General features: G+C 39.5%; 1 protein-coding gene across 3 annotated transcripts; it reads right to left on the bottom strand.

Annotated features, from left to right (window-relative positions):
• Nucleotides 1–3,411: 3,411 nt before the first annotated feature.
• hepacama (hepatic and glial cell adhesion molecule a) lies at nucleotides 3,412–14,973 on the bottom strand. Of its 3 annotated transcripts, XM_081615048.1 has the most exons (8): nucleotides 14,705–14,799; nucleotides 13,847–14,161; nucleotides 11,746–12,093; nucleotides 10,344–10,625; nucleotides 7,667–7,757; nucleotides 7,370–7,437; nucleotides 5,592–5,677; nucleotides 3,412–4,933 (listed from the first exon to the last, which is right to left on the bottom strand). In XM_081615048.1, the coding sequence occupies exons 2-8, from the start codon at nucleotides 13,914–13,916 to the stop codon at nucleotides 4,559–4,561; spliced, it is 1,320 nt and encodes a 439-aa protein (XP_081471174.1). In that variant the 5' UTR covers nucleotides 13,917–14,161; nucleotides 14,705–14,799; the 3' UTR covers nucleotides 3,412–4,558. The 3 variants fall into 3 exon arrangements, with proteins under 3 accessions (XP_081471174.1, XP_081471173.1, XP_008423889.2); XM_081615047.1 differs by lacking the exon at nucleotides 13,847–14,161 and having other exon boundaries at nucleotides 14,705–14,973; XM_008425667.3 differs by lacking the exon at nucleotides 13,847–14,161 and having other exon boundaries at nucleotides 5,592–5,662; nucleotides 14,705–14,971.
• Nucleotides 14,974–15,176: the final 203 nt, after the last annotated feature.

The following is a 15,176-nucleotide window of genomic DNA, read 5'->3' as shown; positions in this document are numbered from 1 at the left end:
AAAAAGCTATCAAATCAAAGTCAAATCAGTTTGTCTGTCATGCTGCTTTTGGTTAGTTATAATAAAAAAGGAACTATTTGCTTTTGCATTGTGATGAAAATTCAAAATATTTCTTGATGATAAAAAAAAAATTGAGAAAATTCAAAATACCTTTATGCTGCAAGTAAGGCTCCATCAGTCTACCATGATTTGAATAAAGTTATAAACATATTTCAAAAAAGATTTTAAAAAAATAAAATAGTCTTTCTGCAGGGAATTTCAGATTGACTGACTGGTGTCAACAAGGACATCTGCAGGGCGGCTCAAGCGGGCGGCGGGAGGTGATTAATTGGAACTGGAGAGCGTGGATCACCTCCTGTCAACTCCGAGGAAACCTTCCCTCCACACACCTGCAGACCCACAAACACACATCGTCTTTGTGCTCTGAAGTGATGCATTTCCCCCAGAGTCTAATTACACCCCTTCCCAGCTCTCCTGCCACACCAGGAGGAGAAGGTGGAACATGACAGGACAGACCGTGTGACCAGCGTTCAGTAAGTGAGATCACCAGAGATTAAAAGGAGCTCTCCAAAGCACAACACCACTAACCCACTCCTACCATCTGACGACGTTTCACGTCGCACGAGTGATTATTATGCACCACTTTTCTGCGTGTTTTTGTCTTTCTTTGCTGTCATGTGAGGACACCGTGCTGCATGCGTATTCATGAGTGCGAGCGCCAGTGAACAAACGGTGCGCCCATTAATACAAAGACAGCAATGAGCAGATCAAACCGAGCGGATCTGATGAGGTTATGCAACCACGGGACTCGCACCTACGGCGAGGGAAGATCCATTTCGGGATAAAAGCAATCGATAACATCGGGAGGATTTCCATTACAAAACATGTGCAGCTGGACTTCTGAGGAGAACGCTTTATCCTGATTATACTAATAGATCGGGCCTGTTTCAGTTTTTACACATCTAGTTCACATGTAAATACACCTCATTACCAATTTATTTTTTTGTTATTTTTGGCCTGTTTTTACATTTTATGCTATTTCAATGTTTCTTTGGGTACTTGGGAACATAAAGCAGGGGGAAATAAATCATAGAGTTGCTTAACTGCTCCTCTTATGCATGGACAGAGCTGTCATGTTGGGGCAACACCAGACGAAACGCAAGAATGAAGAACGAAGAAACTAAAGACAGAAGAAAGAACATAAGGAAATACTAATGAACTGAGCTTGGCAAGGCCTGTTGAGCAATAATAAAGTGACAAATGTGAACGAAACCCAAAATGCAAACACCCGAGGATATCTGCCTCAAAGGACATATTTGCATAGTGCAAGACTTGTAGCTTTCCAGATAACAGATTCTTTCTCTTGAGCTTTGGTTCTTGCAGCTCCTCTGGAGTTATAGGCCTCTTAGAAGATTGTTTTTCCTTTATGCTAGGTGGAGGAAAATGTCCTGGTAGGCTCTATTCCTGGTCTCTGCCCTTAATCTTCATCATGCAGTTGGTTTCCTAGCGCTCTCTAACAAACTTTAGAAGCTTTTATTGAAGAGGTGGATTCGTGAGATTCAATTACGCCCACTGTGAAGCATTTAGTGATCGGTTCAGGAGGGTTGAATACAATGTTAGATTTTTATAATACATTTGAAGCATGTATTAGCCTGTCCATTATCTATACTCGTTAGTCCTGTGGAAGCTAGTGGAGGAGCTGGTGTCTGACTCCAGAGGGGGAATAGTTAAAGCAGCATGAAAGCTTTTGCATGTTATTTTTACACCAATCAAGGGGCTCGCTGTGTGGGTCTTACATCTCACCGCCCAAGGCAACACAAACAAGCAAGTATTGTGAGCCTTGGAAAAAATAAGTTATCTGTCAGTTGCACCGCAAAGTTGCACCGAGTCACTTCATGTATTGCAGTAGGAGTCAAAACCAAACAACAGTTTGTTCAACGGGAAAACGATAATAAATCTTCTTGATATTGAGCTTTTAATAGCACAGTTGGTAAATTATTCTCTTTAACAATACTGAAGTTTGTGTCTGCTTTCCAATTCACAATCACATTTACTCAACTTCATCTCATTTATCATACGCCGAGTAGAGAATCTTTAAAACGCAACCTGAGATTTATGAAACCTGTTGAGACAGATGTGAAATGTACACATCTGTCTGTAAACTGGTAAAGCCTAGAGTGTTTTTCTTTTTCTATAATGAAAGCAGATGCTTCAAAACATCTTGTATGTTGTTTGGATGGATCACTTTGAAAGCACCAGATATCAAAAACGTCAAAATTAGCTTCGCAATTCTAGAACCTTCTAGTGAGTTTTTCCTGTGAAATGTAGTAAGAAGAGTGTTATTTCCTATGTTTGTTTATTTTACATGTATTTGAACTGGATTTCAAGCCTTTGGAGGCAAGTCAACAGATTTAGTTTTCTTGCTAGTGACTATTTTGAGGTGCGACTGGGTTGTTTATTCGGGGCAGAAAAAAAAATCTGCCGGTGTGACTGCTCACTGCTGCTCGACAGGGACTCACATGCACAAACATGCACACAAAAGGACCCGGGGGCCACAGCGCTAAAGACAAAAGCTCAATTTACAACAGAGTCGGTATACAGAACTCCCTCTTAACACAGCTGATGCAGACGGAGCTGCGAAGAATTGTCCTCTTGGGGATTTCTCCTGTTTTGTCTTTCTTTTTTTTTGGTCACATTTGTTATTTCAGATCATCAAACAAAAATGTAATTTGTAGCAAGATAACTCGCGTGAATTCAACATGGTGCTATCAAATTATTATAATTTTTGTTGGGGAAAAAAACTTACTTTTGAATAAAAAAAAGAGAAAAATGAAAGCTTGAAAGATAACACTGTCACTACGTACAACAAATCATGTCTCAATCTGAATAAACATGAAAATCAATCACTGACATCTATTAGGTATAAATTAGACTACCTGCTTAGAGTTCATGTTTAGTTGCGCTTCTCTCCTAGATGAAGCCACTAAAAGAGCTACTTGTGCTGTTACCTCTTCACTTTTTCTTTAATTAAACAAGTACAAGTACTTAAGGACCAGTTTTGTGGATTTCATTTATTCTTTCCTTTGTGTTTAATTTCTATTTTACTTCTTGTGTTCTTTTCCTCTTTGCATTTTGCTTTATTCTCTTGTAATTCAAGTTTGTTTTTCTCAGACAATCCTGTAAGAGTTGCTTTTCATGCAGCGTAGCCCAGTCGGTTGAAATGTTTTGGTGACACCTAATGGACTAAAGAGGTATTACAACAACATTACAAGCCAGCCAAATTACTTTCAAATTTCTCAGGATGACAAACGAAGGCAAAACGAAATTTAAGATGTTTTTAACAAACATGTCATTGTGTCATATGTTTGGTTGTTTAAAGCGAGCTTCAGAAAATAAAGCAGGAGATTTAACTTGCAGGAGCTGCGGGATTTATTGTCACAAAGTACATAAGAAGATACAACATATAACAATATTCTTTTTATCTTTATGTTATAAAGTGACCTAATGTGGAGAAAAAAATAGAATGTGTGTTTAATGCCTTGAAAGAAAAATAAACAACACAAAGAGCAAATAATTAAAAAACACAAAACTATTGACTACATTTTGTGTGGATGCCGCATTAAGTGTGGCACCCTATCTTGTTCTGCAGTTTTTTTTTTAAATTGACCTTTGATATGAGTGTGTACTTATTCAGTGCTAGGAAATACCTTAAGAAGCAATTGTTAACAAAATCACTAGTGCCAACCCAAACAACTGTCCTAAAATAAATCTAACTGGAGCCATTTTTTAAAATGTATTTATACTTGGAGAATCTTAAAGAAAGAAATAGTAGAAAAACACCTCCACTGTTATGTACGGTGGAGGATCTATGATGGCGTGGGACTATTTTTCTTCCGTAGCCCCTGAGAACTTTACTAGAGTGAATGGCATCACATTTAACATAGAGAAAAATATATTAAATAAAAATCTGGAGAACTTAAAATCTATGAGGTGGAAAAGACAGTTCAGGATTCTGGGTAATGTGCAAAAAGAACGAGCTAAATAATATCCCTCTTTATGTATGATCTGATCTATTCACATGCTATGAGATGAGACCGACAGCAGAGATGCCTGATAAATATGTATGACTGAAACAATTGTTTTGCAACATGGGATTTATTTTCCTGACTGAATAATTACACTCAGATTAATCATTTGGCTTAACTAAACTGCTTAATGTGAGACGAAAATGCAGCAATAACATAAAAATTTAATTTAAGGCTTTTATGGATGCCAATAAATATGGCTGGGACTCTGTTTTGTATATTTTTAAAATTAAAAACTTACCATCTTAAAACAAATAGATCTGCATTTACCAGAACACTGAACAGTATTTAAGAGAGAATCTTCATTTTTTTGTTTTTTGTGCATAGCGATAAAGAAGTGCGTCATAAATACCAACAAATGAGGGAAAAAAAAGAAGAAAAGAAGAGAACCCATTTGCTAACCTAGAGTGTGGAACCCAAACTAAACATGCATTTCACATATCTCAGGGTGAAAACTATTTTCCAGACGGCTGTCAGTGCGGTGAGGAGCTGAGAGTCTGATCGCTGGGCTCCGTGCAGTCCGCCTCCACGGGCAGGTGGCTGACTGGGATGCCCACTGGAGGACGGACCCTCCTCACCGGGCTGAAACTGCGGGGGGACGATCCCGGAGAGCTCGCCGGGGAGCGAGCCGGAGAGCAGACGGGACGCAGCAGGGGAGCAGGCAGGGGCTGAGGGAGAGGCTGTGCCAGCGGAGACGGGCTGCGGGGGTACCGGCGGGGCGTGGACCAGATCGGCCTCTCAGTTCTGTTGGTGGTCGGGGGGAGGACTGGAACATAGGTGGCAGGGATATTAATTTCTGATTGGACAGCAATGTTGCCAGAGGATTCTTCCAGATGCTCCAGAGTCTCCTGAGATAACAAAAGGAAAAAAACATACACGTGATAATTGTGTTTAACTCAGTTTTTTCGGTTAAAATTTAAATATTTTGCCTATTCTATTCTATTCTATTCTATTCTATTCTATTCTATTCTATTCTATTCAACAGTAAGGGACTGAATACAACCACAAAATAAAAGTTTCAGGTTGTCATAAAAAAATAAAAAACATCTATCTTTTGCCTTCAGTTTAACATTTTGTCACTTTGTGTATGTTCATCCTATAAAATCCCAATGGGTCTAACGTGAAAAAAAAAGTAAACTAGTTCAAATAGTTCAGATTAAAACTTTTATTAAACGAATTTAGTCCTAGTTTTCTTCTTATGACTCGGTCTGATGCGGTTTTTCCAAAGAATGTCTGAACAATCTGACAATTAAAATTCCTATGTAACTCTTCTTTTAAGTAAAACAAACAAACAAACAAACAAACAAACTTGCACATCTCTTAAAAAACAATGAGTAGAAATACGCAGCACTTTATGGGTTACACATTATGAATGTACATATTTAACTCAACAGGATGCTGCCACTGTGGGCATGGTTAGATTTTGCTTTATGCTTTCAGTCAGGTTCAGTCTCACAGAGATAACATGAAGACGTAGCAATCCTTGTAAATAAATGAGAGACTTACATCTTCGTTGAGAACATAAAGAGGCATGGGGCTCCTTCGGCCAAGCGTGGTTGGCTTTGGCACCACATCAACTGCAAAAGACAATCCTGTTACATGATTTAGGCATAATCAAGTAATGCTGTTATTTGGTACTTTAGTAGTTCTGGTCTGTAGTTTATCAATCAATCAATCAATCAAATTTTATTTGTATAGCACATTTCAGCAGCAAGGCATTTCAAAGTGCTTTACATAATTAAAATAAAAACAGAAATAATCAGTGTACATTTATCATGTACATTTATGATCTGTACTTTTAGTAGTTTATTTGGTAACACTTTGTTTGAAGGGGGTGAATAAGACTGACATGACACTGTCATGAACATGACATAACACCTGACATGAACATAAATAAGCCTTCATGAATATTTATGACTGTTGTCATAAAGTGTCACTTTTAATACAAAGTTGACATTATTCAAAATGTTTTTATGACAACTTGACATTAACCAAGATATCATGACTGTTTAAACTTTACCTTTAATAACATAAAGTTACCTAATTTTTAAAGTGCAATCAGTAATACTTTTAGAACAAATTTATATCAGTAATGATTTCTTGGTTAATGTCAAGTTGTCATAACAAAGACATTTTGAATAATGCCAACTTTGTATTAAAAGTTTCATAATTTACCGAATGACGCTTTATGACAACAGTCATAAATATTCATGAAGGCTTATTCATGTTCATGACAGGAGTTATGTGATGTTTATGACAGTGTCATGTCAGTCTTATTCACCCCCTTTCAAATAAAGTATTACCGTTTATTTAATTAGGACTTTGATCTTCCTCCTGCACGCCTGCCTGTATTCAGGTCTTCCAAACAAGGCAGCTTCATACCCAACTTGTTCAGCTACAAAATGAAGTTGTCTGTCACAGAACTTTGGTTCATACCTTGAGGAAGTTTTGTTGACTTGGCAAACTAATGATTTGCACGTGTCATGATAAAGTTTTCTTATTTTATACTTTTTGGAACATACTGGATTTGGAAATGTTGGCAACGTTTTTGGAAATGTCAGAGTTAAGGTAAGTGTCTGCGTTCTAGAAGGGGATACGACACAAAGTCGTGTTTGTAGCTGCTGACTGAGGTCATTGTGCTGATTGCTAACACAAGTTTAAACTTTGGCTGCTCCTTCACTCTCGCAGTTCAACGTTGTCTCTTTTCCTTGTATAAATAAATCATAGCCATTCATAGTAACAAGATTTATAATTTGAATTCTGTTGAATTCTGTCTGTAAGTAGAAATGGCTAAAAATTGGTTTTAGGAGGTCAAGGCTATACAAACACTGGAGACTGGATACTGGTCACAAATGTTTGATTGACACTCTTCTCATTTTAGCTATGCTATTTATTTCCTGAATTTATTTACCAGAATATAAAGTACTTATTCAGTTTTAAGATATGTATGAACAGAGCAGAATATAGCACCAACAACGCATACACATCTGCGTATTTACTGTGCAAACCAATTTAAGAATAACTGGGCTTAACTACAACCACTAGATGGCAGTAGAGTACTTCCACTAAGACCCTATTTATCTGTTAAATACGCACCAACAGTAATTACACCACACTGTGTTGTTAAAGGAGGACTCACTGCTTTAACTAACATAGACTCTAGTCTACAAGGAGTTGGGATTACACTGACTGGTTAGTGATGCTTGGATCAAACCTATTTCCAAATCGAGAATAACATGATTTAAATCTTCCTTACATCTTAAAAAAAGAATAAAGTTTCTCACCATCATGGCCATTTTCACTTTGCTCCATGTAGATAGGAGCTCTTTGGGGAACAGGTCGATGCTTCTTTCTGCAACAAACACCAAAGAAACATCCACTTACGCTAAAAAAAATAAATAACTTAAACTTTCTGATAAACTCAAGACACAGCAAATATCATGGCTTTTTTCCCCCACTTCACAGCTAAACTACTTGAAATTCTTGTCACATTATTGTTTGCTTTATCAAAGCCTCTCAGAGTAGAAGAAAAAATAGAGGCAGAGAGGAAAAGGGGGGAAAGATAAAAGAACAGCTCCTACTTGGAAGGTTTCCAGCAGGCACACACTGTCACCAGGGTGATTAGGAGGAATATGCCCCCGGTGGACAGGATGATGTATAACGAGCTCCGTCCTGAACCAGAGTGGTAGACAGAAAAAAGGAAAACGCAGAAAGAAAGAAAGGCATTAATAAAAGTGTAATTAAAGTTCTGCCTTTTAAATATACTGTAGCTGCTGTAATTAAACCTGAAACCTTTCTGGTCAGTTCTTTTGTTGCATTTCTTTTTGTCTTACTGGCATGGCTTGGACAAAAAGGGGAGTCACTCTGAGATCTTGTGTGGCGCTGCTGTGCATGCAGAGGAAGTGTGGGGCATGTCGGAGGGCCTGTAGCAATCTGCTCATGCATCACACAACAGCACAGCAATAATGAAGTCAGAATTACTGAGGCTCACTGAGGCAAAGCGCTCTCCCCACCTGCCTCCTTTCCCGTCTCCCTCCTCACAAATAGCTCTTCGTTCATTGGATTAGACGCTCCCCGCCCATCTCTCCCAGCCTCGGTTTGCAGTTCTGCCCCGGCGCCCCAGAACAGCCGCTCCGAGGCGTCGCTCTTACGGACACAGCCGTGATTTGCACTCGTCGTAAACAACATTGTCAGGGAGGCCGGCATGCATGTGTACTGGCTGCCGTGAGTTGATAATTGCTTTGATGGGCCCCTGAAAAAATGAATGGCTTGTAAACAAAGTACTGAAAGTCCTGAGACTCACTTCGATTTTGTATAGTTTGCTTCTGTTGTAGGAACACTTGTAAAGTAAGGTCTTTCTTCCAGCTTTCTGAATGTTTTATAAAGACCTTACTTGAACTAGGGCTGCTTTTCTACTCAGTCATGTATGTTTTTTGTTGTTGTTTTTTAAATTCAGAGATAATGAAAGGCTTCTGAAGACAGAACTACTTAACATCCATCCATCCATCCATCCATCCATCCATCCATCCATCCATCCATCCATCCATCCATCCATCCATCCATCCATCCATCCATCCATCCATCCATCCATCCATCCATCCTTCCTTCCATTTTCTTTACACCCTTGTCCCTAAGTGGGGTCAGGAGGGGTACTTAAGAACTACTTACCTAAAAATATACAACTCTGCAAACCTTTTCTTAAGCTAACTTAAAAATAAGTCTAAATATCAATATTTTATTTAGCTCAAACTCATTCCTAAGTTGTGATCACCCACAAGTGCTAGTGGTTTTAGCTAGAAGTTAATGAACCAGCATTTAGGAAACATCCTTAAAGTTCATTTATTTCTACAGCCAGTTTGAAAAAAAAACTCATGAGAGCTCACAGTCATGCAGAACTTGTTTGCTTTAAAACAAGTTTTAAAATATAAAACTTGTTTTATATTTTATATATAAAATATAACTTATTTTATATTTAAAATATAACTTTTGTTATACTGCTGTTGCTATAAACCCATTCAAATTAAGTGATTAATATACTCTTCATAAAAAAAAAAAAAAAAAGACAAAAGCTGCCACTTCTGTTCCATACATTTCTGCATCTGGGATTTTCATTTAACTGAACCAGGGAGAGTCAAACATTGATTCTGATCAATTTTGTTGTTGTTGAAAGTAATTTGTAAATATAATACCCAACCAGCAATTATTCTCTCCTGAGAAATACACTGCTCAAAAAAATAAAGGGAACACTTAAACAACACAATATAACTCCAAATAAATCCAACTTCTGTGAAATCAAACTGTCCACTTAAGAAGCAACACTGATTGACAACGGGGACCCTCGTCGGGTCAATCAGTGATGCTTCCTAAGTGGACAGTTTGATTTCACAAAAGTTTGATTCACTTGGAGTTATATTGTGTTGTTTAAGTGTTCCCTTTATTCTTTTGAGCAGTATATTAAAATTTGTTAGTATGAACAACATTGAAAGTGTTAAGCTTAAAATGTTAGACTTCTTATTATCCCTGATGTGTGAATGGGCAGATTTACATTGATAGGAACAAATACAATGTAAAATATTTTAGGGATTTCATCAAGTAACAATGGGTAGTTTCAAAAAGCATATTTTTCATTCGTGTAACATTTCCATTTCTTAGTATTTGCTTATAACCCTCCCGATCCCACTACGGACAAGGGTGTAAAGAAAATGGATGGATGGATGGATGGATGGATGGATGGATGGATGGATGGATGGATGGATGGATGGATGGATGGATGGATGGATGGATGGATGGATGGATGGATGGATGGATGGATGGATGGATGGATGGATGGTATTTGCTTTTGTCTTCTGTCTCACATTTATTCACTCTAATTGTTTTTATGTTGTCACAATTGGACACAAAGACTGTAAAGAAAATTTGTCAAAAACCAGTCACAAGTCAGCGGAAAACTTTAAAAGAAGCTGAAAAAGCCTATTAAAAGAACTATTGATTAAAACCAATATAAGAAATGAAAACAAATTGCATATAAATCAATATTCAGTGTTCAGTGCAACTGCTCAAAGGTGCTGCACTCAAGCACAATACTTCAGATATTTCCACTTTAAATATTTTAGAGCTGAAAAAATGCTTTGAGGCAAGACTTTGATGCGTTTTGGATAAATCACCCAGCTCAACGCAACAGGTTTTGATTGTCCATCATCTCATTCCTCTTGTGATCTTGCGTTAGTAAGGCTTCTGGCAGAGTAACATGTCACCTACTGTAGACGGTGAGGCGAACAGGGACGCTCTTCATGCTGCTGATGGGGTTCTCCACTGTGCAGGCATAGACGTCGTCATCGGACATCAGGACGCGTGAGATGGTCAACACCTTCTGGTCGTGTGAAAGCAGAAGGCGTGAGTCATTGGTCAGCACCTTCCCTCCTTTCAGCCAATTGTACGTGGGCTTTGTGCCGTTATCGTGGGAGCAGTGGAGGTGGAAGTGCTCGCTGTACTCCAGGACGGAAGAAGCCATCATCTGGATGTAAGGTTTTGACACAGGAACTGAGGAGGATAACAGGACCAAAGTACAAGTACAGCACAAAGACGCAGAACATGGTGAAACAGTTTTATATTTTTGGTCACTTATATACAGTATTTTTCAGACTATAAGCCGCTACTTTTTTTCCCACGTTTTGAACCATGCAGCTTACAGCCCGGTGCGGCTTTTCTGTGGATTTTTCTTCAACCACTGGGGGGCTCTATAGCAGGAAGTGAATCATTGGAAGTCAAAATTGGACATCAAAGAAGAAAGCACTAATTTTCATTTAGAACAAGCACATGCTAGCAGCAGGCACCACGGAGAAATTTCTTCAAACTCATATGATGCAGCTTTAAGTTGAAGAAGTTGAAGGCTATGAATGTGGCAGTACAGGAGGGAAGTAGAACTGCTGCACGTAACCATGGTTTGTTACAACCTTTTTACAGTACTTCTAAATATTACAGTGATCACCGTCTTTGTGATCCCAGTCTAATAAGATGTCTGTATAGTGTATTGCTAAATTAGCCAGATTTAGTAAAAATGTACAATTATTGTTACCTTGAAAAGCATGAAAGTTGGTACAGTTGTACATTTGTGGATCCTTTTGCATTTGTGAATCTTAGTCTGTGCATTTGTGAATTATGAGACCGTTTTAGCTCCATATGGCGGAGATATCAGCAGCTTATAGCCTGGGGCAGCTAATACGTTTCCAGTTTTTTTTTTCTTTTTTTTAACTTTGTGGCTGTGGCTTATAGTCAGGTGCGCTCTATAGACCGGAAAGTACGGTAAGTATTTTAAGCCTGTATTTCTTGCAATTTTGATGATTGTGTCTCACAGGGAATGTAGACTATCGTCTATATTATTAAGATCAACTAATCTATTCCACTGTGTAAAATAAGTGACAAAAAATATTAAATTTTTTTTATGATATTCTGTTTTGAGCTGCACTTGTATAGTGGGTTTGAGAGTTAATTTCTTATTATAGGAAAGTCTCTAACTCAACCCATAAACCCATATTGCATTCACACTGTTTTGACGCCGTTTTTTTTCATACACACATATACACATACATATATTATTTAAAAATAAATAGCATGGTATATTATTTAAAACCAATGTGGTGCACAAAGTTAGTCTGAATACCATCCACAGTCAGCTCAATGTCGTGCTCTCCGGTGAACGTGTCGTCTGTGATGGAGATTTCGACCTCATACGTCCCTTCATCTGATAGCTGCAGGTTGTGGAGTAGCAGGGAGCCATTCTCGAACACCTGGATTCGGTGGCGAAACTCAGGCCTCAGGTTTCCGATGATCCCTGTGCCGATTGACTGAACGACGGTGACGGGCTTTACTTTGTCCTTCTTGACCTGCCACTTGATGACAGGCTTGTCAGCGCTGCTGCTGGAGTAGCTGACCGACAAGAGGGCCTCTCTGCCCACCGTGCCCCTCACCACTTGGGTCTGGCTGGTCACGTTCACGCCAAGTGCCTCACCTGGAGGGCAGAGAGACAGTGGTGAGGTCATGAGCTGACGGAAAAATGTGCGGTTGAGAGAGTATTCAGACCTTGTTCACTTCTTAATATATTTTTTTTCACAATAAGGCTACAGAGTTATTCGTTTCATTGGCATTTTATGTGACAGGCAATCGCAACATGGTTCTTAATTGTGAAGAGGGGGATAGTAAACTTTTTTCATTTTACTCATATAATTCCGAAAAGTGTGTTTGTGTGTTTGTGCTGCGTTAAGTTTCATTAAATCAACACTTTGCTGAATCATCTCTATGCGGCTGCTGCTGCAGATCTTTTGAGATGTGTCTCTTATTTATTAAGTGACTGAAAGATTTGGGTTAGAAAATATCTGAAACTCATTCAGATCCAATGGACATTGTCTTTCATAATAATTTGCTATATGTCGTCACAGATTCTCAGTGAAATAATGTAAAAAATGAACATTGTTGGAACTACACCATTTCATTGCCAATATGGCTGAAATTTTCAGGATCATCATCCTGCAGGAATGTGAGCCTTCAGTTTTTCTTCACAAAATAAATCAGTTTTGCTTCAGGATTGCGCTGCATTTAGCTATATCCACGATCTTGTCATGCATGACAAGCCTGCCTGTCTCTGCAGAGGAAACGGATCACCAAAACACCATGTGAGTTCTGGATTTCTACAGCTCCTCCAGAGTCTCTGTAGACCTCCTGCTTACTTCTCTGATTAATGTTCTGTCAACTCTCGAGGAAAGTGACAGGCTTTAGCTGTCACTTGTTGATGAGTAGCACAAGAACCAGCTGTGAATAGTTGGGGGAATGTTGTGCAGCAGAGGAAGAATCTGATCATATTAACTGAGGGAAGGTCAGAAATAATAAAAAGAGAAATGAAAACAGACGGAGCTAAACAAGAATTAAACAGGGAGTTCTAAAGAGAATAAAAGAACAATTGGATTCCTCTGTACAAAAATAGCAGAACACAAGGAAGAGGTAAGAAAATCGGTACAAAGAAACTTTGAAGGGAGCATTCCTTTGGTATGGCTGTTTGTTTTTAATCTGTACAATAGAAACATTCATTTTTCTGAAATATTGTCCCTTTCTTTTGCCCCTGCTTGATTTCAGTGCGTCATATTGCGTTACAGACCCCGAAGCTGATCTGCAAAGTCCAACATGTACTCTAAAGATAGCTGCTGATGGTGCATGCTCCCACACTATCTGAAAGAGTCGCTCGCTGTTCGGTCTCTGTGTTGTTATCGACAGCAAATCATCTACATATTTCTTGCCTGGTGGCAAGTTTGGCACACCTACAACGATGAGCAACTGTCCTGAACTAATTAGTTTACCTCTCGTATCACAAACAACTTTTTTTCATTTTGGAAGGTGGCCAACGTGAGTGGTGTTGGAAACGAGTAATTAAAAAAAAAAGAGAGGATGAAAAGTTTGTGCAGGGGTGAGGAGGGAATGCCATTTAAAAAGATGTGAAACTTTTTAGAAGATCTCTCTTTTTTTGATTATAACAACCTCCTCTTCAGTGAGTGAGGCGAAGTTGCTCCAGAGTCTGACTTAATGACACGCATGCCTGTTTTTATTTGATCCTCTACATCTCAATCGCTAATCTGCTTCTCAGGAACTCGCTGCTGGAATTTCTCATGACCTCTCAGAGAGCGAGAACAAGGCTTGTGCTAATTTTGATTTGTGTTCCCCTGTTATCGCCCGCCTCCTGGGGGGGGGGCTTTATAATGTAAGTCACATTTTACCTTTACAGTGGAGCCCTGTCTGGGAAACCAAACAAAGCAAAGCTATTATGTTCACAGTGGAGGTAGCCATAACTCAGCCGTAGCCGGACACATGGCGGTCCAAACATTGGCTGCGAGCCTGATGGAGGGCATCCTACTGTTCGGCTCCAGTGATGGAGAGATCAGCCTGCGAGAGAGGGAGAGTCTGCGGCGCTCTTTTACAGAGAAGCAGTTAGCAGGGCATCGCCTCATTGCTGTGGTAACCGTTTGGTCCCCTTGACAAGAGTTGCCAAGGCAATAACACAAAGGGCACGATTGTTGCAATGAGTTTCCTCCCTTGAAAAGAGCGAGCGATAGAGAGAGAGAGAGAGAGAGAGAGAGAGAGAGAGAGAGAGAGAGAGAGAGAGGCTTACAGAGAGAAATTCTTTGTCACTGGTGAAGCTGGAGATAGACACAGGATCCAGTGATTCTAACCAAATCTGGCCTGCTTGGGTAAACTGGGCCCATGGTACTGTTGTGAAATGCATTTTACTCGGTTAGTCCTCTGGAACGAGCGCTTAAACATATTAACTGTTCTTTATCATCTCTCTTGACCTGGTATTGTCCTCTTCATATACTCTCTTAATGGCCACTTCAAGTTCCCTTTGGCCACAAAGTGGGAACTCAGCGAACCCATTCAGAGACAAAGCACACGAACACAAAAGGCAAAATCTCCTAGACTATTTTTAAACTTTCGCTTACTTCCATTTGAAGAATGACGATAGGGATAAAAAATGTAAAAAAAGTCAACACCCTTCACGTTTGCCAGGTGACAACTGTTTAAAATGTTCTGTTAGTTTGGTTAACTTTCTTGACTGGACGGCAAATATCGGTACCTACCCGTGAAGAGGAGGAGGAGGAGATAGAGGCCGAAGAGCGTCAACAGTGGAGGAATGTCCCTGAAGTTGCTGAGTTTAGAGGAGGGCTTCCTCTCTACCTTCATCTTGTGTCCTGGGCAGAGTGTTTCTCCCGCTCAGTGAGCATGGTTTATCCACCCCGGGCACGTCTCTGCGGCACAGCACTCTCTCCACTGCCTGCCTGCGACGCTGGCCTCTGCCTGGTCACACTGAGCCCCACTCTCCCCACAGCACCCCACTCACAGCCAACAACGGCCAACTGTGTGTGTGCGTGTGTGTTTGTGAGTGTTCATGTGTGTGTTCATGTGACACAGAGCAGTGTGGATAGAGTAGATCAGCCCTTCTTTTCTTCCTAACTTTGATCTTTAAAAGTAGGGGATGAAAGGAGAACGTGTTTTAAACAGGCCTTATTGTGTTTGTTAGCTTTTGAAGCTCTGTAATCTACAAACAGAATT

This window comes from Poecilia reticulata, chromosome 13 (genome assembly GCF_904066995.2).
Source record: "Poecilia reticulata chromosome 13, P_reticulata-male-v2, whole genome shotgun sequence".
Classification (NCBI taxonomy): domain Eukaryota; kingdom Metazoa; phylum Chordata; class Actinopteri; order Cyprinodontiformes; family Poeciliidae; genus Poecilia; species Poecilia reticulata.
Note: the sequence above shows the minus strand (reverse complement) of the source record. Positions and strands in the feature narration are given on the sequence as shown.